The 23,308-nt window shown below is 40.9% G+C and overlaps 1 protein-coding gene across 1 annotated transcript in view; it reads right to left on the bottom strand.

Annotated features, from left to right (window-relative positions):
* The window catches only part of CUL4A (cullin 4A), a 72,903-nt gene that overhangs the window by 29,975 nt on the left and 19,620 nt on the right, over positions 1 to 23,308 (bottom strand). The window contains exons 4-9 of the mRNA XM_006851519.1: positions 10,368 to 10,437; positions 9,066 to 9,139; positions 7,274 to 7,436; positions 6,492 to 6,581; positions 5,237 to 5,319; positions 2,793 to 2,860 (exon numbers count right to left, since the gene is read on the bottom strand). Of these exons, the coding sequence (XP_006851582.1) occupies positions 2,793 to 2,860; positions 5,237 to 5,319; positions 6,492 to 6,581; positions 7,274 to 7,436; positions 9,066 to 9,139; positions 10,368 to 10,437 (548 nt within the window). The remainder of the gene's footprint in view (positions 1 to 2,792; positions 2,861 to 5,236; positions 5,320 to 6,491; positions 6,582 to 7,273; positions 7,437 to 9,065; positions 9,140 to 10,367; positions 10,438 to 23,308) is intronic.

Here is a 23,308-nt window from a genome sequence, read left to right as displayed (position 1 = left end):
GGTGCGCCTGACCCAAGCCGTGGTATTTTTAATAACCTCATATGCGTGTGAAAGCTGGACTGTGAATAAGGAAGACCGTAGGAGAATTGATGCTTTTGAGTCATGGTGTTGGAGGAGAATATTCAAAGTAACCAAAAGGGCAAACAGATCTGTGATGGAAGAAGTATAGCCAGAGTGCTCCTTGGAGGCCAGATGGCCAAACTTTGTCTTTTATACTTCAGACATATTGTCAGGAGGGACTGGTCACTGGAGAAGGATATCATGTTTGGTAAGGTGGAGGGTCAGAGAAAAAGAGGAAGACCCCAACAAGATGGATTGGCCAAGTGGCAGCATCAATGGGCTCAATGATTGTCAGGTTGGCCCCGGACTGGGCAGTGTTTCATTCCGTTGTACACAGGGTCACTGTGAGTCAGTACCAACTTGATGGCACCTAACAACAACAAACCTGGAGCTTCAGAATATGACCTTTATTTAGAAATGGGGTCCCTGCAGATCTAGTTAGTTTAGATGAGGCCATACTAGATTTGGGTAGGCCCTATATCCAATGACTAATGCCCTTATCAGGAAAGGAGAGGAACAGAGACACAAAGAGAAGACAGCAGTGGGAAGATGGAGTGATGTGTCTGTTAGCCAAGGACTACCAACGACTGCTGGCCATCAGTGGGAGCTACGAGAGCAGTGGGATGGCTTCTACCTGAGAGCCTCACGAAAGAACAAACCCTGCCAACACCTTGATCTCAACCTCTGGCTGCCTAAAATGCAAGAGAATGTATTTCTGTTGTTTGAAGCTACCCAGTTTATAAGTTTATAGTGATTGACTGTAGCAGCACTGGGAATGACCACAGGTAGGGTTTTATCTTATTGTGAACTGAGTGATCGTTTACATGGGAGAACAGTGGCTTTATAGCAGCGTGTCGTTGTAATGGTTACAATCTCCTCCACGATCAGGTAGTTTTCAGATGCATGGTGGTGTTACGATCATGACTGCTTAGCATGACTTAATAATATGTTAGTTATTCCTCCAGATGCCATTTCCAGCCAAATAACTTTACTGAAAATCCTTTGTCTTATAAAGTGACTCATTTAAAAAAAAGAAATGATACGAATTCTCAATGTGGTTATTTTTATGGTGGACAGTAAGTTAAGGTCTCATCCATGTGAAAGCACATCACTGGCAGAAGTCTCAGTATTGCGGTGTTGTTATTGTGAAGTGCCGTTGAGTTGGTTCTGACCCATAGCGACCCTGTATAGGGTTTCCAAGGAATGAGTGTTGAGCTTGAACTGCCGACCTTGCGGCTCAAACTGACTTTGCAGTCCAGCGCATTAACCCACAGCGCCAGCCTAGGATTCCAACTTTCAGTGCAGTGTAATAGAAACCTGGATGCAAATTTGAATCATGATGATTCAAGTTATACACTATGTGATTTGGGGCATTGATACCAAGTTGTTTTGGTGTCTCAACTTTCTTACTTTAAAAAAGAGAGATAACGGTATCACAAGATTAAAAGATGTTCACATGAAGGACAGTAGTTTATAGTAGTAGATGCTCGGTAATATTAATTTTCTTTCCTTTTGGCTTCTTTGTGGTTTTCACTTCGTTGTTGTCAAGTGCCGTCAAGTCTGTTCTGACTCACAGCGACCCTGTGAAGGGTTTCCGAGGAGAGGTTTTCATTCAGAGGTCCCGATTTTAAATAACTCATTAGAGATGAAACTATTATCTGGAGAAGTAGAACCCCAAACAGAACACATCTGGGTACTACTTATGACCTTCCTAAAATGAAATCTTATGTTTGCAGTCACTTTAAAGAGATCTTGCAGATTTCAAAGTTATTTAAAATGCCTTTCAAATGGCAACATTAAATATTTCAGAGCTATAAAAATGTACCAAAAGGTTAAATTGTATTCATTATCATTTTTGGAGAATTCATAAAAGCATTCTGAAGATTAGAAATAAAAAAGGATCCTGATTGAGTTGAACATATCACTATTAACTTTAAAAGTACAGAATACAAGAAGTCCAAAACACCCATGTTTGAATTAGTCGCTAAAAAGTTCTAATATCACCAGTGAGGTCCTGGTAAAGCACTGGGCTGCTAACTGTAAGGTTGGTGGTTCAAACCCACCAGCTGCTCCTCCGAAATCTTATACAGGGTTGCTGAGTCGGAACCAACCTGACTGCAGTTAACAAGAACAACCTCATCATTGAAGAAAGAAAGAATATAATGTGTAACTCAGAACTGTAGAATGGTCATTTTTATGTATTGTCTTTTCTATTTGCTTGTTTGTAAAGTTTAATCTGGGCAGGAATGTATGCTCTGGCCTAAGGAGGACACATATTTGGTAACTCACTTAGTACTGGCCTAGCAAAAGGTCGGGTAGTATCTAACACAGTTAAACTCCCATAGAAAAAGGGCAGCTTTGAATGACTGCTCATATTCGCAAACGCTCTCTGATCATGCCCCGTGCTGTCCATGTTTGCATGAGCAAGGAAACAAAGGAAAACCAGTCTCTCTACGATTTCACCCTGAAAAGCCATGTGTACATAAGGTGGCCTAAAGCCCTTGAGCCTGCCACCCAAATTTCAAAAACTGTTTATAGTCTAGACGGGTATCTTGGGGTTTCTCAGCCAGACATTCCTATCTTTAAGTACAATGACTAACAGAAAATCTTTGTATTGTCTTATTAAAATAATAAATGTCCACACATTTCTATTTAGAATGCTTCATTTTGTTTCTTAATAATTGAAAGGGCTGACACTCAGTTTACATCACACCAGAGTTAGGGAAATTTACCTTTCTGCAGAATTGCTGTTAAGTGTTCACCCAATAGCTGTTTTTCCACACACGCAATTAGCGGTTTCCTACATAAGGCAAAAAATGGAAAAGCATCAGAAACATGACGATTTCCTCTTTGTAAATGAAGTAACATGAATGGACAGCCGCTGTCGTGGACGAGGACACCAGCAGCAAGGCGTGCATCTCCTGAAGTCGGTGCTGTTGGCTGTGAAGTTCTGCCTTTGCTCTGACGGCCTGGCTGTCACCACGTGCACACAGCTACCTGAGGTGCAGACACCAATTCCAGTGCAGATTCTCTTGTTGTTAGGTGCTGTTGAACACTCCCGACTCAAAGTGACCCTGTAAATGGTTTCCCAGGAGAAGCTGGTGGGTTTGAACTACAGTCCCTATAGTTAACAGCCCAGTGCTCGATATCGCCATGTGGTTGGTGGTGGCTGTGTGCCGTAGAGTTGGTTCTGACTCATAGCGACCCTGTACAGGGTTTCCGAGGCTGTAAATCTTTACGGGAGCAGAAAGCCTCATTCATTTTGCTCCCGTGGAACAGCTGGTAGTTTCAAATTGCTGTCTTTGTGGTTCAAGCCTGATTCGTAACCACTCTGTGACCACAGCTCCTTACGTGCAGTATTGTAGGAGCAGGCTGAAGCCTGTAATTTGGTATCAGTGATCATTAAGGTAATCCAGACGTGTGCTGCTGTAAGATCAACCCTGGACTATAAACCTCCAGGCACTCCTTGAAAAGCCCACACAGGGCTGCAACGAATCAGCAATGACTCGACGACATTTAACAGTGACAGCATTGTTCACAAGGTATAATTATTATTTCTAAAATGTAGCACCCACATGACCTCAAAGTCTGAGAAGATTCTGAAAATTCTCTGTTATAAACTACTCTTCTCACCAGGGAATTACATCCTTGATTAGTGCATTTGTCTAGTCTGGCCTGTTTCTGAACTTCAAACAAAAAGAGAATAATAGTATAAGCTCTGGTAGCGTAGTGGTTACGAATCGGGCTGCGAACCACAAGGTCAGCAGTTTGAAACTACCAGCGGTTCCGCGGGATAAAGATGAGGCATTCTGCTCCCGTAAAGATTTACAGCCTCGGAAACCCTGTGCAGGGTCGCTATGAGTCAGAACCAACTCCACGGCACTTAACAACAACAACAATAGGGAAATATAGCAGACATTCAAATATTTGTTAATTTTTCACAGGAATGAAAATCTAAGAGAAATTATTTAAGGCCTATGGTAATCTATAAAGGTTACCATATTAATAAAACCAACACAAATTTTTATCCTTACTTATCTATTGCTTATCATTTTCTTCGTAAAATCTCTTCTCTTGGCTTTGATGACTCCATTATCCCCGATGTTCCTTCTTGGATCTCTGGCTATTTGTCCTCATTCTTGTGGGCTTCTCCCCCGACTCCTACCGCCCCCCAGGTCAAATTTGCTGTTGTCAGGTGCCATCGAGTAGGTTCCCACCCATAGTGAGTCTGTACAGAGTTTCCAAAGAGCAGCTGGTGGATTTGAACTTCCGACCGTGTGGTTTGCAGTCCAGGGCTAACCCTACAGCACTGCCCTAGGAGTTCCCAGACAATCATTGACTTATCTTCTGTGCCTTCAGCCCAACCATCATGTAGGTGGGCTTCTTACAGGCCTAGCAAAGTCAACAATTGCATCTTTTCTCTCATTTTTCTGAATTCTCAACTTACCATAATCCTGGGCCTTGTTTTCATCCTGTCTCCTGACCCCAAACCACTGAGCCTACACCAAGCTCTGCATATCCTATTACTTGAGTCCCACTTTTCTCCTAGGTTTCTGCTATTATTACTCAAATAAATATCTTCTGCCAGAACATAAATACTTACATAATCTCTCCCCTTTTTTTAACCCCTACCTATTCATCAACCTCAGGTTTAGAAGGAAAAAAGGAATTAGACTGAAAAGAAAAGAGAATACAATAAGTACCATAAATACAATTAGAGTTCTATTGTTTGGTGTTATTAAGTGCTGTCAAGTTGGTTCTGACTCATAGTGACCCGTTAAGAGGGTTTCTGAGGCTTTAAATATTTGTGGGAGCAGAAAGCTTCATCTTTCTCCTGCAGAACGGCTTGTGGGATCGAACCACAGATGTCTAATAGAAAGTTCAAAAACAAAATTGCCTAATATTCAACTTTATGCCATTAATGTACGTAGAGCTTTCTCTAAGGACTCGAAGATTCTAGTCTGAATTACTTCCTGTGGGCCAAAATTCATGATACAGGCTTAGTAAAAATGCAACTACAAAAGGTGAATAACTACAAATAACATAAGCAACATATGCTGAAGCAAAACCACTTTCAGATAATGGTGAATTAATCTGCTAAGGAGCTATTATTTCAGTAACTAGCTAGAAAGAGGTTCTGCCTATGGGGAAATCAAAAAAACAAAACAGTACTCACTGTGTGCTGTGGTCCAAATATGTGATGACTCGGTCTCCCTCTTCTTCCAAACGTTTACTTACGTGGTTAAGATATTCTGGAACCTTTCAAGCAAAACATTTAGATGCTTTAGTAACGAATCCTGAATACTTAAGAGGCTTAAACATTAGGTTCTGCGTATGAAATGAAACAAAGCAGCCCTACTTTGTACGCCAGAACGTATGTACAAACCAAGTATTAAGAGAGATGAATTTGGTGGGAGGGTGAGGACAGGGTATAAAATGGAACATGTATGTGTTGTGTGAGGGGGGGGATACACAGTAGCAAGTTTTAAAAAACTTAATTCCAGAGATGGTAATTGACCTCCAGAATTAACACAAAGGTAGTACACTTTCTTCTTGTGCCTTGATGACAACAAACTGGGTTAAATACCCCAGTATTCTTCATCAGTGAAGTTCCATGGGAAAGGGAGCAGTCTTCTCCGAACTTGGTTTGGAGGATATACAAGCTCAGTGGCAAGTCCTGTCCCATTTAGTAGCTGGGATTAGCAAGAAAGTAAGATCAACAAAGTGGCCCTTCATTTGAGACCACCGAACAAGGTGGCCTCTGGAAAAATAATAGATTCTGCATTTCCAGAGGCAAAAAGTCTCCCTACTGTCACTTGACAACACCGGACACTTCCTATGGCATGTGTCCCTAGCGGTTCTGATCTGGATGGCTGGAGCCATGCCAAATATCCGACTCCCTCTCCAAAATCAGAATCAACGAACCAGAGGTTGGGGGTCTCTCCTCGGCACTAACAAATGATATCCGGGTAAGAATCCGCAGGGCTATTTTAGGAGGATTAGGATCCTCCTGGGAAATTGTTTTTATATACCTGGGATATTAGTCATGAAATGATGTTTTTTTGTTCGGAATGCGTATCATTTAGATAACTTTTCAAAAAACGCTTTTCACAGATGAAAATATTTCATGTGTTGAATTTATCTATTTATTAGGATTTTATCTATTCTCTTGCTTGAGCTGGATTTTCTTTACATCAGAAACTATTTTATTGGCTTTTAATTTGGAGGTGGAGGGCAATAAAATCATTTTTAAGTTAAAAAAGCAAAATTAATTGCTTAATATAATGAAATTTCAGTAGATTCAGTAGCTTTCCAAAGATTTTCAATATAACGTGTATGAGAAGACCAACGTTTAGAGACCAGCAGCTTGCTGCACGGCAGCAGAAATGACGAAAGGTAACAGAGAAACAAACAACACACGGTGGTCTCACCTCTCTGTCTTGCATTAACCTTTGGCCTTCTGCAGCATATAAGCAATTCGTTTCTTCCAAAAATTTCAGTTCAAATGAGTCTTTGTATACCTAGGAAACGAGCACTAGCTTACTGATTAGAGAAATGAAACCTATCTTTCCAGGTGCTAATGCACCCCAAATACTTGAGAACTGTTACTCACCACCACTGCAGTTGGTTCCCAGTACAATTCAGCTACCTGAAGCTATCACTCACCTGGCGGTGCCTCGATGGGCAGAGTCAGTCCATCAGTGTAGCAGCACCCCCACTAGTTTCTGTGAAACTGCTGTGTTTGGGCACACGTATATTTCTATCACTGACCTGGCGGCGCCTCGATGGGCACAGGCAGCCCATCAGTGTGGCAGCCCCCCCACTAGGGGCATTTGCTTCTCTGTGAAACTGCTGCGTTTGGTCACATGTACATTTTGCTATGGAGCCTGGTCAGGTCTATGTCTGCAGCCTTCCTTTGTCTTTTACCTGTGTAGTTTCTATAGGGTATTTTCTCTACATTTCTATACTGTCTCATTTATCAATCTTTTGTTTTGTGAAACTTAGTTTAATGTTAAGCTAGTATTTTCTCAAGAATTAAAAACAAATAATCTATTTTTCAAGAACTAGATCCAAGATTTCACTTTATATCGAAATTGTGGATCCATCTACTTATTCTGGTGTAAGCAGTTTGGCAAGGAGTCAAGTTGATCTAGTCTTATGAACTACAGGAAAGAGTTACTGGGGCATCTAGGAGAGTAAGCTGTATATTTACCTGAAGGTCGGAGAGCATGCTCAGTAGACTCCGCAATAAACTTCTGTCCACAGCTTCACCATTTCTCTCACGTTCAATCAGTAGAAGAATACCATCAATAGTTTTACTCTGAACCATTTTATCACTAATTATATGGTTTCTAAATAGTTCTAATCCCATATCCCTGGACAAACAGTAAAAAACAAAACTACATTTTAGTTTCATGCTTTACAAGTTTTAGGTGAAGCTTCAGCTATGCTATCACCAAAAATAAAAGGTTAATGTGCTAATTTTGGAACTCTAAGCACATTTTTTCCTCTACCCTAGCCAGCCTAGTGTGTCTTTCATGTGTATTTCTTCCCTTAAATAAGGCTGTGTTGGTTTTCTGAAGCAGGTCCAATGAAGGGTCATGAGTGAACTGCATCTGTATATTCTAAAACTCGGCATGTCTTTCGCACATGGTTCACCGCATTCTTTCCGGGTGAGTGATGAAAAGTGATGAAGATGCTGGTGGAGTTCAAGTCCTGGTGTGGTGCTGCAGTATCAGCACCGGGCTGCCAACCACTCCTCACCAACACCACAGAGGGTCGCTATGAGTTGGCAGTGACTCGACGGCATCTAACAACCATGTCCCTACCCGTGTTCCTGCTCCCTTTACTAGCTTCCGGGAGTTCGTCCTCCTCTCCGTGTATTACCCTTGTACCAGCATGCTCTCAGCCAGGGGCTTTTCTCTCTTTTCTCCAGATCACTTAGTACCCTGCTTCCTCCTTTCTAGTGATGAATACAATTTGAAACGTGACTTTAAGAGCTCATATTTCCTCATGTAATTACCAAAACAAACAAAAACAAAAATTTCTTTACCCTTTTTATTTTAGAAAGATAGTCAGCTGTCTGCAAAACCTATCTGATAATGTCACCGTGTACTCTGATGACATCATTCTATGTTGTATTTAACACTTCTGTAGACTCCTCTCATGGTCTAACCATTAAAGGAAAGTGGGAAATATATACATACATACATACACATACATGCATATGAAATGCATATATCTATCCTTATATAGGGCCTATGAGTCGGAACCGACTTGAAGGCACTTTACAATGTAACACTTAACAATGCTTGGGTTGGAATCCTGGCTCTACTACTTGCTGGCTGTGTGACTTTAGAGAAGGTATTTAACCTCGTTGTGCCTCTATTTCTACAACTGTAAAATGGGGTATTAATGTAAACCTATAAAATGAGGATTACATATATTAATTTAGACTTTCAAACATTTCAAAATAGTGCCAGATGCATTTTCAGCGCTTGCTGTTGTCGTTAAGTGCTTTAGAGTCAGCTCTGATTCACAGCAACCCTCTATAGGGTTTCCAAGGAGCAGCTGGTGGGTTTGAACCACCGACCTTTTGGTTAGCACTCCAGTGCTGATCCCACAGCACCACACCAGGATTCCTTTCAGGGCTGAGCAGATTTTCATTATCTTCCCCCAATACTTTGGCTGTAAAAGTTGATGTAAATTGGAGAAACACACCCCCAAACTTGCTCTTTCCTGTGTACCCTGCCATTTATCTTGGGGTTCCATCAGTTTACCCCTCATTGGTTAATGGAAACATCAGCGCCTCATGTCTAAGAGACCTATCTTATACCCAAACATTTCCAGTAATGATCTTATCTGATGAAAAAACAAAAGGAAAAAATGGTAAGACAGAGATAAATGGGTATATAAAGCTTATCACACTAACCAGTAGGAGGTACAGACAAGCTTTAGACCTAGCTGCAGTACAAGGTAAGCTATACTAGACCAGGGACACTCACCATATAGAAGGCAGCATAGAATTCTGAAGTACGTAAGTGCGATCCAAAAACAAGAAAATACTTCGAATCATGATCTGTAAATCAGAGGGGAAAAAATTCAATACACATTTAAAAAACCCCGATTAGACCTTTGGACTCTCACTACGCCAGTTTATCTCACATTTGACAATACTTGTCTTTTGATGGGAAGATGTTGCCAACTAAGACCCTCCTGTTTGATGTTCTGTTTTAAATCTCCCCCTCGGTGTCTGATGTTCATCTCTTTCATCTAGCAAATCCGCCTATAACACCTTTAAACACTTAGCCTAAAGCATCTCTGTCTAAATTTGGTTATTTCCTGACTGATGTGGCAAATCTCATTAGATAAGTGATGTTCTAACTAAACTTAAAAAAAAAAAAGTCGCTATATTATTATCAGATTTTTTGCCACTAATTGATAATACTTTGAAGGTTATCTTTACTTGGATTAAATGGTGAGGAAATAAAGCTGCAGCTGTCTCTGCTACCAAAACACCTGGTAACTTTTTACTACTATTACTGAAATTACTATACTTTATCCATGTAAATAAAACATCCCCCAATAGACATTCACTTACTTGCTAGCAGGGACGTATTTATCTATTTCCAGTACCGACCAAGGTCACAGTCACTGCCCCCTACTTATTTCATTTATAAAGCAAAGAATTTAACCTATTTCAGAAAGCTGTTAATAAGACCTTTTCTCTCACTTTAATTAGTTACCAGACCACAGTATTTTATATACATAAATCAAACTGCGGTCAGTACATCTACAAAGTCTAAGCTAAACCTGGAATTCAGGCTTGGTTATCAGGAGTAGCTAGGAGTAAGGAAAAGTTTAGAGTCTCATTATGGAATTTTGAGCTCTTTTCAGGGAAAGACTGTGCTTCACTGTGACCTACATCAATGCCTTCGCTGGTTTGAAAGTCAAGTTATTACTCAGCCCAGAAAGAGCAAGCAAAGAATTCAGGTTCCCTGTTTTTCTTGACTCTTTTGTTTAATTATATTGGAGTTGAATGACAACATTTGATTCATAATAGGGCTCTGAACACAACTTGTGTATTTCAGCTCACACCTGGCCCACATGTTTTGATTTAAACAAACAAACAAAGAGATGGATTTTAAGGACAAATACTTCTGGTTCTTAAATTTGCCTTTTACCTAGTTAGCCTAGAGGTTTGATATATAAATGAAAACAAAAATAACAGAAGTACTGATTAAAATTTAGGGAGTGATTACACCTTATAAGAAAATTAACATTAATGAAAAAATTAATAAGCTTACCATTTGTCTGCAATGATCTTGCCAGCATGTGTTAATCTTTTTTAAAAATAAAACACTATCTAGTGAGTCTGTGCAGAACCTGCTAAGGAAAATTTTTTAAAAAACAGTGGCCATGTAATTATTACAATTTAAATTCCTTTATTTCTGCTCTCTTCTTCACAAAACATTAGACATCATTTAGTAATCAGAATATTGAAAGACTAGAAATGCAAAAGCCGTAACTTTTCATGATTTCCACAATGATACTTTCAGTTAACCCTACCTGCACTCACCTTTCATTCTGTCTCTTCTTAGCCCTTTTCTGAAGCCCCTCTGCAGGTGCCCTGTCTTCTCTTGTTACTTCGACACTGAAAGGTTACCTCACTGCCAGATGAGGTTCAGATCCCTGCCAGTGGGAACTAAGAGCCAGGTCATTACGCTCCGCGGACTTGGGGAGCTGACCTGGGTCAAGGCTCGACTCTACAGAGTAGGTATTAAGAGTAATCTCACATCTGACTTCTCCAAGACTGTAAATAGCCTGGCGCTTTTCTCAATAGTTAGTAAGCAGATAGATATTAATAGCTTAGGGAAGACTTGCAGCACGTAAGAGCTAGGCTACATAGAAAGAAAAGGCTGAGGTTTATCTTGTAGTTCAAATGAACTGACGTCGCTCACAAAACTGAGATGAAATCTCATTCATATACCAAATTATGGACAATCTAAACTCGAATTTTAAGAAGGGCTCAAATGTAACTTAGAGGAAAAAGAAGTTACAATGTGGATTCTTAGACCAAGTGAGTACAATCTTAACAAGTTTATGAAAAGTAGAACAATCAATTTCTGTAAGATCTTTTATGACTTACAAAGGATCATTTTCAAATCCATTCTCTTGATTCATTCTCCCTGATATCTTTACAGTTCCCTTTCTGTCATATGGTGTCACCATATGAGCCAAGAATCAGCTTGATGGCACCTAACAACAACATCATACTAATTAAGCTTCTTGTTAAGAGCTATCAAGTTGGTTCCGACCCATAGTGACACTGTACAGGTTTTCTGAGGAGTGACTGGTAAGCTTGAACCACCGACATTACAGTTCCAATGCTTTGCAGTCTGGCGCATTAACCTACAGCGCCACACCAGGACCCCACTAATAAGCGTAGATTCCTGAACAAAACATTTTACTTTATTTACTACTAAGCTCTGTTGACTCTTCAGAAAGCACCGCCAGTATCCTATAACTAGAGAGTCTCTGTTACAGACAAGACCTAATAGTTCAGTGGGACCCCTGGTGTGGTGCTATAGGGTTAGCACTGGACGACACACCACAACATTGGCAGTTCAAACCCACCAACTGCTCCTCGGAAACCCTATATACAGAGTCACTATGAGTCAGAACCGACTCAACGGCACTTCACAACAATAGTTCAATGTTTAACAAGTTATTCTAGAGAACCCTTTCATAATTATTCAAAACTATAATGGCACACTGTATTAAACTACCCGCCATGCCATGAAACTTCCAGCAAGTTTTGACTGACAGTCTACACAGCCTTTAAAACCCACAAAAACGTTGGTTTTGTTGTTGAGAACAGACCCAGCAAAACATACAAGAATTCAACAGTTTCTACGTGCATCATTTAGTGACATGAATCCCTTTTACAGCTTTGAAGACAGAGCTTCCTTTGAAGGTGAGGCTGTACACATTCGTTAGCCTTAACTGGGTCAAACAGACTTTAATGAATTTGGCATCACTGGGCAGTGGGGACGTTAACAATAACCAATGCAGAGTTGTCTTTGGTGCGCTGGATGGAAGGACACAAGATAAAGGGCTAATTAAATGAATACTGTTACCTAAACAGTTCTACAATATCAATATAGACCTAAACCTAATAATTTTTTGTTATCTTCTGTGAAAAGACGTATGAAGTAAGTTAATACCAAACAGCATGGCATGTACTAAGCTCTACATAGGAGCCCAGGAGTCCTGGTGTGGCGCTGTGAGTTAATGCACCAGAGTGCGAAGCCATTTGAACTGCAAGGTCGGCAGTTCAAGCTCAGCAGCAGCTCCTCGGAAACTCTATACAGGGTTGCTATGGGTCATAACGGACTTGACTGCACTTCACAACAACAACATAGGAGCCCTGGCAGCACACTGCCTTAAGGATTATTAGGCTGCTAACCGAAAGGCTGGCAGTTCGAACCTACTAGCCAACACTCGGGAAAAAGACTGACAGGTGGAAACCCGATGGAGCAGTTCTACTCTGCCCTATGGGGTCACTAAGAGTTAGAATCGACTCAAAGGCAATGGATATATTAGTCCTTTAAGTACTGGAATTCATCTTACATCCCAACATGGAGCTAGTGCTGCACAGGAGTAATGACAGATGTTAAGATGGTGGTGTTGGTGTTGTTAAGGTGCCCTCAAGTCAGTTCCAACTCATAGCGACGCTCTATAGGGTTTTCAAGGAGGGGCTGATGGGTTTGAACTGCCGACCTTGTGGTTCACACCAACCTTGTGGTCGAGTTTCTTATCCCACAGCACCACATCCGAACTCCAGGATGTAAGCAAAGCTTACTATATGTGGTCTTCCAAATACACTGAAAGCTTGTCAATATTCTTTTCTTAATGTTTTATTGTAGATTATATAATCATTTACATGGGAGAATACTAGTTTTACATTCATCCTATCCTATATCGTTCCATTGCCATGGTTACAATCCCCTCCATGCATCATCAAACAACCAAAGGGTATATCATGCAAGCCTGCTCCCTCCTCCCCCTGTCGTCAGCACACAGCCCCTCTCTCTCTCTGGGTCTAGAGTTCCCCGCTGCTCCATCTCGGGTGTCACTGTTTCTTTGGGTAGGGTCCCGCTCTCTGCTTTTCTCCCTTGATGGTCCCAGGACCCTCTGCTCCTGGACTGCAAAGTCAGTCATTCCCTTCCTCACAATCAATCACAATTGTTATCAGAATAATTGATAACAATTATTCACTATTGTACCACAAAAGACGTATCCCCATCTCCTTTCATCAGCCCCACCCAGACTGATTGGATTCTGCTCAGTGGAGAGTCTACCTTCCTCCACGCCCTCTGGATCTAGGCTCCCTCTTGAAAGCTTATAAGCAAGTCACTTCTTGCCTTTGTAGCTCCCCACTTTTGGGTACAGCCAGGTTGCCCATCCCTGTCTACCCTGTGTATTGAGGGGGTGGGAATGATCCTTGCTGTAAAGATTTGTTCCCTCTTTTGAGCTACTGAATCCATAGGTGTTGGTCAAGTTCATCAAATTGTGTCAGATTACTCTTTTTTTCCTCCTCTTTCTTCTTCTGGTTGAGCTCTGATCATCCAGTCACTGAAGCCAGGTCAAGTGGGTATTCTCTGCACGTGTGGGTGTTCTTGTGCGTATGCCCTCTCTTCTTATGAGCTGGACACTTCACTCTCCACTCTAGTCCTTTGTGGCTAAGTCACTAACTCTGGGCCCAAGAGTCCTTGGGTCTTGCCACACTGCTGATCAACCAGGTCTCCACCTGGGTTCACAGGAGTCTATTGAATGTTGTATGGATTAGCTCGCAGCTTCATTGCTGCTTTTCCCTCACTTTCCCTTATCGGTGACCAACATGGTCACCAGTCAGACCGAATGTCTGCTCATGTATTTGCCTTGAGTCTTAAGTCTTGGAAGGGGGTTTGCCCTGAGGGGACCCGACCACTTGCCTTGATGTCTCCTGGGTGAGCAACTTGCTTGTTCTTGTAGTAATCATTCGAACTGCCATTTTATTTTTTTTATTTGTATTTTTCCTGTCGTCTTTCTTTCAAGAAGTATGTTCTGTTCTTACAGTTGCTCCAGGCTGATCAATAGTTTATTCTTCAGATAGGTTCTCCAACACCCATCCTTGCTCTAATTGTAGAACGACCCAATCCTAGTTAATGAATTGAATCACTCTCAATGGCACATAGTAACAATAGCAAGAGCAAGGTATTGGGCAGGTCTCCAAACAACAAAAAATTCCAATAGAAAATGCTTATCATGTACTTAGAATGGACAAAACTACATATTGTATATATGATTACAGTGATGTAAGAAATATGTATTGGAATAGAGGAAAGAAAGAAAAAACAAAACAAAACCCAATAATGCTTATATTAGGGTGGGGCACTGTAGGATATGCACTCAACCATAAGGTCGATTTGAACCACAAGGTCAGCAGTTCAAACTCACCAGGCGCTCCTTGGAAAGCCAATATAGGGTCGCTTTGAGTCGGAGTCAACTTGATAGCACTTAACAACATGTTAGGGTAGAAAACAGATAGGGTACATTTTTGGTCTGTGAACCTACCAACTGCTGCCCAGTCAGGTCCAGCTCAGAGTGACCTTATGAGATACAGCAGCACTGCCCCAGAAGGCTTCTGAGGCTGTACCACCTAGGGAGAAGATTGTACCATCTTTCTCCATTGGAGACGATGGTGGTCAAACTACCAACCTTTAGTTAGCAGTCCAGTATTTAACCAGTTAAGTCCCCATTCTCAAACTTGCTTTTCCTGTGTTTGTAATCCCAGTGACGGATGTGCAATTTCAGCTGACCTCTGCAATAGAGGGGGGACCAGGAGACCACAACGATTCATTATCCCATAGCGTCTCCTGGGCACCAGCCACTCAACACAGGAGACCCGAACCGAAATCATCAGTCTCCTTATTATGGTCTTCAGTGACAGCAATGAACAAAGAATACCAAATTTTAACAAGTATTCTTTATATATATATACACACACACACACACACACACATATATATGTATATATAGATTATGAATCGGGCTGCTAATCTCAGTCAGTTTGAAACTACCAGCTGTTCTGCAGGAGACAAAAGATGAGGCGTTCTGCTCCCATAAAGATTTACAGCCTCGGAAACCCAGTACAGGATCACTATGAGTTGGAACTGACTCCACGGCACATCACCACCACATATATATATTTTTACTGTCCCCCAGGTTTCTTCATTTAATAACAAAATGATGAGTGATGTGGGGATTAAAATGAAGAGCATCAATGAACTTCTCCTTCCCTCCAACCAGTTAACCCACAAACCTCCTGCCCCCCTTTGTGTTCCCAATTCCTTCTTTCCTTTAGTGGAGGAAGAACTGAACCCCAAAAGCTCTGGTACAAAGTCCAGGGTCCTGTCTCCCCAGCTTCTCCCCTTTCCCCTGCCACCGGTTCCTGGGAAGGACAGGCACCTCAGTTTGAACGCATGGGCGAACCCAGAGGGGTGACCTGGACAGAGGGTTACATATATTTTTGGGTGACTGTTCAGTTACTGTCTCCATCATTAATCTACAAACTCTGCAGAGGCAGAAATGGTATTCCGTTCACCTCTGAGCTCCCACCACTAATACCGGTCGATTTACCAGCTGCATTACTGGGGGCCTCAGTCTCTTTATCTGAAAAATGTGGCTAATCCCGGTGCCTCTGCTCAGAAAGGGGAACACTGGTGGCTCCCCGGAGAGTCCCGCTGGTTTACCACGCAGAAGACTTGAATCTGGTTTCTGGTTATAGTTCGTGTGCAGTCGCCACTTGTCAAGGAGGGCTCGAGGGTCGCTAGGATGCGAAACGGGTCAGCAGAGCTCCTAGATGAAGTAAAACTAGGAAGAAAAGTCTGCACTGCATTTCTGAAACACTGTTGTTGTTAGGTGCCATCGAGTCGGTGCCAACTGACAGCGACCCTATGTACGACAGAACGAAACGCTGCCTGGACCCGCGGTAACCTCACATCCGTGGCTTAACCGGAGCCCATTGCTGCTGCCACTGGGTAATCCATCATGTTGGGGGTCTCCAGCCTTCCCTCCGACCCTCTACTATACCAAACATGATAGCCTTCTCCAGGTCCCTCCTGATAATACGTCCAAAGTATGACGAAGACTGGCCACCTTGGCTTCTAAGGGGCACTCCAGACTCACTTCTTCAAACACAGATTGGTTTGTTCTTTTGGTAGTCTATTTAATATTCTCCAACATCAACTGCATCAATTCTTGTACAGTTTCCCTTATTCATTTTTCAACTTTCACGTGCATGAGGTTACCGAAAATATCCTGGTCTGGATCAGGTGCACCTCAGTCCTCAAACTGACAGCTTTGGTGTTCAATACTTAAAGGAGGTCTTATGCAACACCTTTGCCTAGTGCAATATGTCATTGGACTTCTTCACTGTTGCTTCCACAGGCGTTGATGGTTGATCAGAGCAAAACTAAGTCTTTGTTAACTTCAATCTTTTCTCCAGTGGCATGGATGTTGTTTACTGGTTCAGTGGTAAGGATTTTTGGTTTTTTACATTGAAATGCAACCTATACCGAAGGCTGTGGCCTTTGATCTTCATCAGTATTTCAAGACCATTTCTCTTTCAGCAAGCAAAGGCTGTATCATCAATATACCACAGGATGTTAATGAGTCTTTCTCCAATCCTGATGCAATGGTTTTCTTCAGATAATCCAGCTTCTCGGACTCTGTGCTCAGCATGCAGATTGAATAGATATGGTGAAAAAATACAACCCCGACACACCTTTCCTTATTTTAAACCATTCGGTGTTCCCTTGTTCTGTTCCAACAACTGCCTCTTAGTCTACGCACATACAGGTTCCTCATGAGCACAATTAAGTGTTCTGGAATACTCATTCTTCACAATGTTGTCAATAGCTTGTCATGATCCACACTACTGAAGGCCTTTGTGTAGTCAGTAAAGCACAGGTAAACATCTTTCTGGTATTTTCTTTTAGCCAAGATCCATCTGATGCCAGCAATGATAACCCTCGTTCACGTCCTCTTCTGAATCCAGCTTGAACCTCTGGAAGTTGTCAGTGTGTGGTTGTAGACATTTTTTTATTATTTTAGCATGATTTTACTTGCATGTGATATCAGTGATATTGTTATATGATGTCTACATTCTGTTAGGTCACCTCTCTTTGGAATGGGCACAAATATGGATCTCTTCCAGTCAGTTGTCTTCCAAATTTCTTGGCATTGATGAGTGAGTGCCTCCAGTGCTGTATCAGTTTGTTGAAAGGTTTCAATTTGTATTCTATCCATTCCTGGTGCCTTGTTCCTTGCCAATGCCTTCAGTGCACCTTGAACTTCTTCCTTCAGGATCATTGGCTCTTGATCATATGCTACTTCTTGACATGACTGAACATCGACCATTTCTTTTTGATACAGTGACTCTGTGTATTCTTTCCATCTTTCTCTGATACTTTCTCCACCATTCAATATTTTGCCCATACAGCCCTTCAATATTGCAAGTTGAGACTTTGAGCTGACATTTGAAACTTTCTGTTCAGCGCTTTTACCTCCTTATTTCTTCCATTTTGCTTTAGCATCTCTATGCTGAAAAGCAAGTTTCAGAGTCTCTTCTGACATCAGTTTTGGTCTTTCTTGTCTTCTCAACGACATTTTGCTTTCTTCCTGTGTGATATTCTTGATGTCATCCCACAACTCTTCTGGTCTTTGGTCTTTAGAGTCTAATGCATCAAAGCTGTTCTTCAGATAGCTCTAAATTCAGGTGGATATGTTCAAGGTTCTCATGTACTTGTTTTAATTTTCTTCAGCTTTAGTCTGAACTTGCATATAAACAATTAATGATTTGTTCCACAGTCTGCCCCTGGCCTTGTTTTGGTTGGTGATATGGAAGCTTTTCTACTGTTTCTTCTCACAGATGCAGTCAGTTTGATTTCTGTGTATTCCTTCTGGTGAGGTCCATGTGGATAATCGTCTTTTATGCTGTCTTAAGAAGGTATCTACAAAGAAGCAGTAGTTGGTCTTGCAAAAGTCTATCATGCAATCTCTAGCATCATTTCTATCCCAACTATTGATCCTTTCTCTTTGTTTCCAACCTTTGTGTTCCAAACACCAGTAATTACCAATACAGTGTGATTGCATATTTGATTAATTTCAGAGTGAATCTGACTGGACAAGTTGGTAGAAACCTTCAGTTTCATCATCACTGTCTTTAGTGGTTGGTGCATAAATTTGCATAATAGTGGTATTAACTGGTTTACTCTGTAGGCATATAGATATTATTCTATCACAGACAGCATTGTACTTCAAGAAAGATTTTGATATATCCTTTATGATGATGAATGCATCGCCATCCCTTTTCAATTTGTCATTCCTGGCACAGTAAACCATGTGACTGTCAGATTTAAAATGAGCAATGCCAGTCCATTTCAGCTCACTAATGCCTAGGATATCAACATTTATGCATTCTATTTAATATTTGACCATTTCCAATTTTCCTAGATTCATAGTTTGTACATTCCATGTTCCAGTTATTAATGGATGTTTACAGCTGTTTGTGTTCATTTTGAGTTGTGCCCCATCAGCAAATGAAGGTCCCGAAAGCTTTACTCCATTGCGTCATCACTGTCAACTCAATTTTGAGGGGGCAGCTCCTCCCCAGTCGTATTTTGAGGAGGCAGCTCCTCCCCAGTCGTATTTTGAGGAGGCAGCTCCTCCCCAGTCGTATTTTGAGGGGGCAGCTCCTCCCCAGTCATATTCTGAGTGCTTTCCAACCTGAGGGGCTCATCTTCCGGCACTGCACCCGACAGTATTCTGGCTCCCTTCAGCATGTTTCGATATTCAGGTGCTGACTGTTCCACTGCTATTCATAAGGTTTTCAGTGACTACATACTCAGAAGTAGTCCTTCTCTCTCCTTCTTCCTAGTCAATGAAAATCTTATGGCTACAATTCTCTGGTCACTAACTGACCACAGGGATAGAGCAGGACCAACTCGAAGACAGCTAACAATAACATAATCAAAGTGTTGTGGGAGTAAATAAATGAATGACTACACGAAGCTTAGCCTACTGCCTAGAAAGTGCTACATAAATGTTACCTGCAAATTTGGTCACATGATTAACAGTATAGAATCTTTATAAAGATGCCTGAAACCCAGTGTCATCATTATAAACCATAAAAATGTGCTTACAGAAGTAACTGGGGAACTTCCTGCATAGTTTCATTTTGTAGACTTTTACCACTGTGGCTAAGTGATTGGTGTCTTACCGCTACCTAGCATTTCTGTGGCTGAACAAGGCTTCAACACTTTGCAGTTGAATCAGGGAAGGGAAGTGAGTTTTGTCTATTATTTAAAGGTGTAGATTCTGATGGTAGTTCCGTTTGGCATTTTAGGAAACCTCTTCATGCACCTGAGTCTAGTTACACAGCCTGATTATGAGCACTATGTCATGGCTGATTCGGCAATGGCTGCTTCTGAAGGGAGGTGTCTATGTGTCTTCCTTTATTTCTGCAAGAGGCATATCATTACTAGCATATAATTTATTTTGAAAGGGACAGATGAATACAGAATTTATCAAATAAATGAGCAAGTGAATGAATAGAGTAACCTAAGAAGGTAACAGTAGATTATCGTATGAGTCCTTTTTCTACTTGGATATTTGATCTGTTTAATATACAACAGACTTCCTGGAGTCTTTGAGTTCTTCTTCATTGACTTCAAAATACAAGGATACAATCAAAATATAGTAGACTGTATCCCTTGAATATAGAAAGTAGAGTTACAAAAAGCAGGCAGAAGAAATGTAAATATGCGGAGTGACTGGGAACTGAACAGCACTGTCTTTCTTCACCAGCACACACAGCTCTGTAAGTCAGGACTGATGTCATTCATCTTACATGCCTGCTGCACAGCACAGCATGATATCTAGCACAATCGTAAAATACTTAGTTACTGAATCAGGAATGCAGCTTAACTGCTCTAATAATCGGTCACTTCCTCAGTCTTCTTATTCTATTATACTTTATTTACAGTTACAAATCCACTTATCTTACCTTACTTCTTTAAGCTCTTATCCCTCAATTTCCAAACTATTCCTTTCTTGGTTCTCCATCTAGCTCTGATCCTTGTCCTCTGCCTTTTTCCTGGCCCTTGCACACTGAAGTCCCCAGGATTCTGCCATCTTGTTACTGCTCTAGTCCTTTTTCCTGCGCCATGCCACACATGACTATAGTCACATGGTCCATACCTTGAGATCCAGCTGCGTAAGAGACACCAGCTCTGCTTTAACATTTCCTCACCTACTTCGAAACTCAACTTGTCTAAAACCAAACCATTTTCTCCTTTTCTGTTCCTAATCCTTATTTTGTTCTTTCTGTATCTGGATTTTACTCATAACCTTTTGCTACAAGTTTACTCCCTAAACTTCCATGCTCTTTCCTTAGCATACACCAAAGTCAAATCTTCTCTCTCTAAACTCTCAATTTACTTTAAGCTTGCCATCTTCTCGACCCACCTTCATTAGGTCTTGAGGACATTTCTTAATTGGTCTCACTGTCCAGTTAATTATTCGGTGTTGCCTACACACCATCATGCAATAAAAAGGCGTTGATATCTTTCTAAAGCACAACATTCACATCATTCTGCTAAGGACTTTAGCTGATTTTGTCAGATCAAATCCCAACTTTTTAGTTTAACAAAAGGCTCCCTTCACAATTCAGTAACCAACTCTTTTAAAGTCTTGTATCAATGGCAAACTCCAAATAATACAGCTTACTTTTCTGCTGAATAAAAGTTTCCTTTCTCAATATCATGATCTTTTACATGCTGGTCCATTGTCTGGTGCGCCTTTGTCTCCAATGGCAGCTTGTCTACTCCTAGTCCATCCTTGAAGACCCAGTTTGATCACCGTCTCTTCCGTGACTTGCTCTGACTTGTCCAAGCAGGACTGGATGCTTTTTCTTTATGTCATGGTAGCTCTGAATCTTCTAAGTTCTACCTACTACGTTGTCTCATTAATGTTTATCATATGTTTCTGCCAACCCTATTAGTCTTTCAGCTCCCAAAACTCAGAATCTCATTTTATTCATATTTATTTTCCTTAGGGCCTAGCATTATCCCTGGCACATTGTACATTGTGATAATTAAAAGGCAGGAAGCATAATACCAGAAATGGCATTGGAACTACTTAATAAGGAATTTAAGCAAATGTTCTCTAGATACCTTCACTGGAGTGTAGGAACAGTAAAGAAAGCTGCACGTGAAATCAAGGGAAACACCAACAAAACTTGCTAAGATTTCAAGAAAACACTACACGAACAAACGGACAAAATACACGAGAAAATCATAAAGCATACAAAAACAGCAAATACAGAAGGTTAAGACTAATATTTCAGAAATTATCATAGTACATTCAAAGGGCAAAGAAGCAGAATTGAATCCGTGAAAATCCAAATTAGTGAGCTTGAAAACAAATTTCTCAATACTAATCTGCTAGAAGAAAAGTCAGAAAAAACAAAGAAAAAAATCTAAGATTTGTGTGTTATATCATCCAAAGGAGTAATTTAAAAACAAGAAACAAAAGAAAAAAACAAACAAAACACCACAGAAAATGTCAAAAAGCCGATGGAAGAAAACTAACCTAACATCATGAAAAATGAGATGATAAGTATTTCAAGAAGCTGAACGAACCCCAAACAGGATAAAACCCAAAAGAAACTCTCCAAGACATAGAGTCAAACTTTCAAAAATCAAAGAGAATGTGAGAATCCTGATAGCAGCTAGGGGAAAATAGAAAGCTACCTCCCAAGGAGAACTAACAAGCTTAAACTCTGATTTCTTAGCAGAAACCATGCAGGTAAGACAAGAATGGATGACATACTTAAAATGCTGAAAGAAAAGAATTGCCAGCCAAGAACCATATTCCCAGCAAATTGTCCTCTAATGTGATGGTGAAATGAGGACATTTCCAGATAAACAAAAATTAAAAGATAAAAACCAGACTAGGCTTTTTAAAATACCAAAGGGAGTTCTTGGACCAAGAACCAACCACAGCAGATAACAACCTGAGATGAACACACGTGACAACACCACGCAGAAGTCAGCCCAGATACAGAAGTATTCAAAATAAAACAAAGATACAAGACTGAACATAGGAAGCCAGAGATGTCAGTTTGCAACAACAACAAAAAAACATAAAGTGAAAAGAGAGAACAGTATAGTTAGTGAACGTCTAAATGAAGCAGAAATCAAGCAGATTTCAAGACAGAACAGACTGTTTTCAACTTAGGAAGAAATTAATAAATTATAGATAACCTCAAAGAACATTAATAAATGGTCTCCAAAATCAAAAATTTATAAACGTGTAGGACAAGCAATGGACTGTTATCAAGGTCGGCAGTTCAAACCCACCAACCGCTCCTTAGAGTCCCTGTACAGGGTCACTATGCCTCGGAAGCAACTCAAGAGCACTTCACAACAATCGAACTGAAGAGAGAAATGGACAATTTATACAATACGAGCAGGAGAATGTAATACACCACTTTTGAAGAAAGACAGGACAACTGGAAGGAAATTCCACAAAGACACAGAAGACCTAACCAACATACTCCACAATCCATGAACTGGAACGCAGACATTTCAACAACAGGGCACCCAAAACCAGCACAATGCACAGTCTTCTCTAGCATACATGGCGCATTCCTCAGAACAGACTATATTATGGGCCACAAAGCAAGCCTCATTAAATTAAAAAAAAAAAAATTCCTCTAAGAAATCAATTTGAATATTCATTAGAAAGTGGGCAAAAGACCTAATAAATATTTTGCAAACAGGTTATCCAAATGCTAAATACACATATGAAACATAAAATTAAAAAATATTATCAGTTCATTCTTCTTATTGTTAGGTGCCATCGATTCGGTACCAACTCATGGCGACCTTATGCACAGCAGAACTAAACACTGCCCGATCCTGGGCCAACCTCACTCCTGTTGCCATGCTTGAGTCCATCGATGCTGCCACTTGACCAACCCATCTCACTGGGGGTCTTCCTCTTTTTCTCTGACCCTCCGCCTTACCAAATATGAGATCCTTCTCCAGCGACTGGTCCCTCCTGACAATATGTCCGAAGTATGAGAGGCGAAGTTTGGCCATCTTGGCCTCCAAGGAGCACTCTGGCTGCACTTCTT

The sequence above is a fragment of the Chrysochloris asiatica genome, unplaced genomic scaffold (assembly GCF_000296735.1).
Source record: "Chrysochloris asiatica unplaced genomic scaffold, ChrAsi1.0 scaffold00029, whole genome shotgun sequence".
NCBI classification, from domain to species: Eukaryota; Metazoa; Chordata; class Mammalia; order Afrosoricida; family Chrysochloridae; genus Chrysochloris; species Chrysochloris asiatica.
Note: the sequence above shows the minus strand (reverse complement) of the source record. Positions and strands in the feature narration are given on the sequence as shown.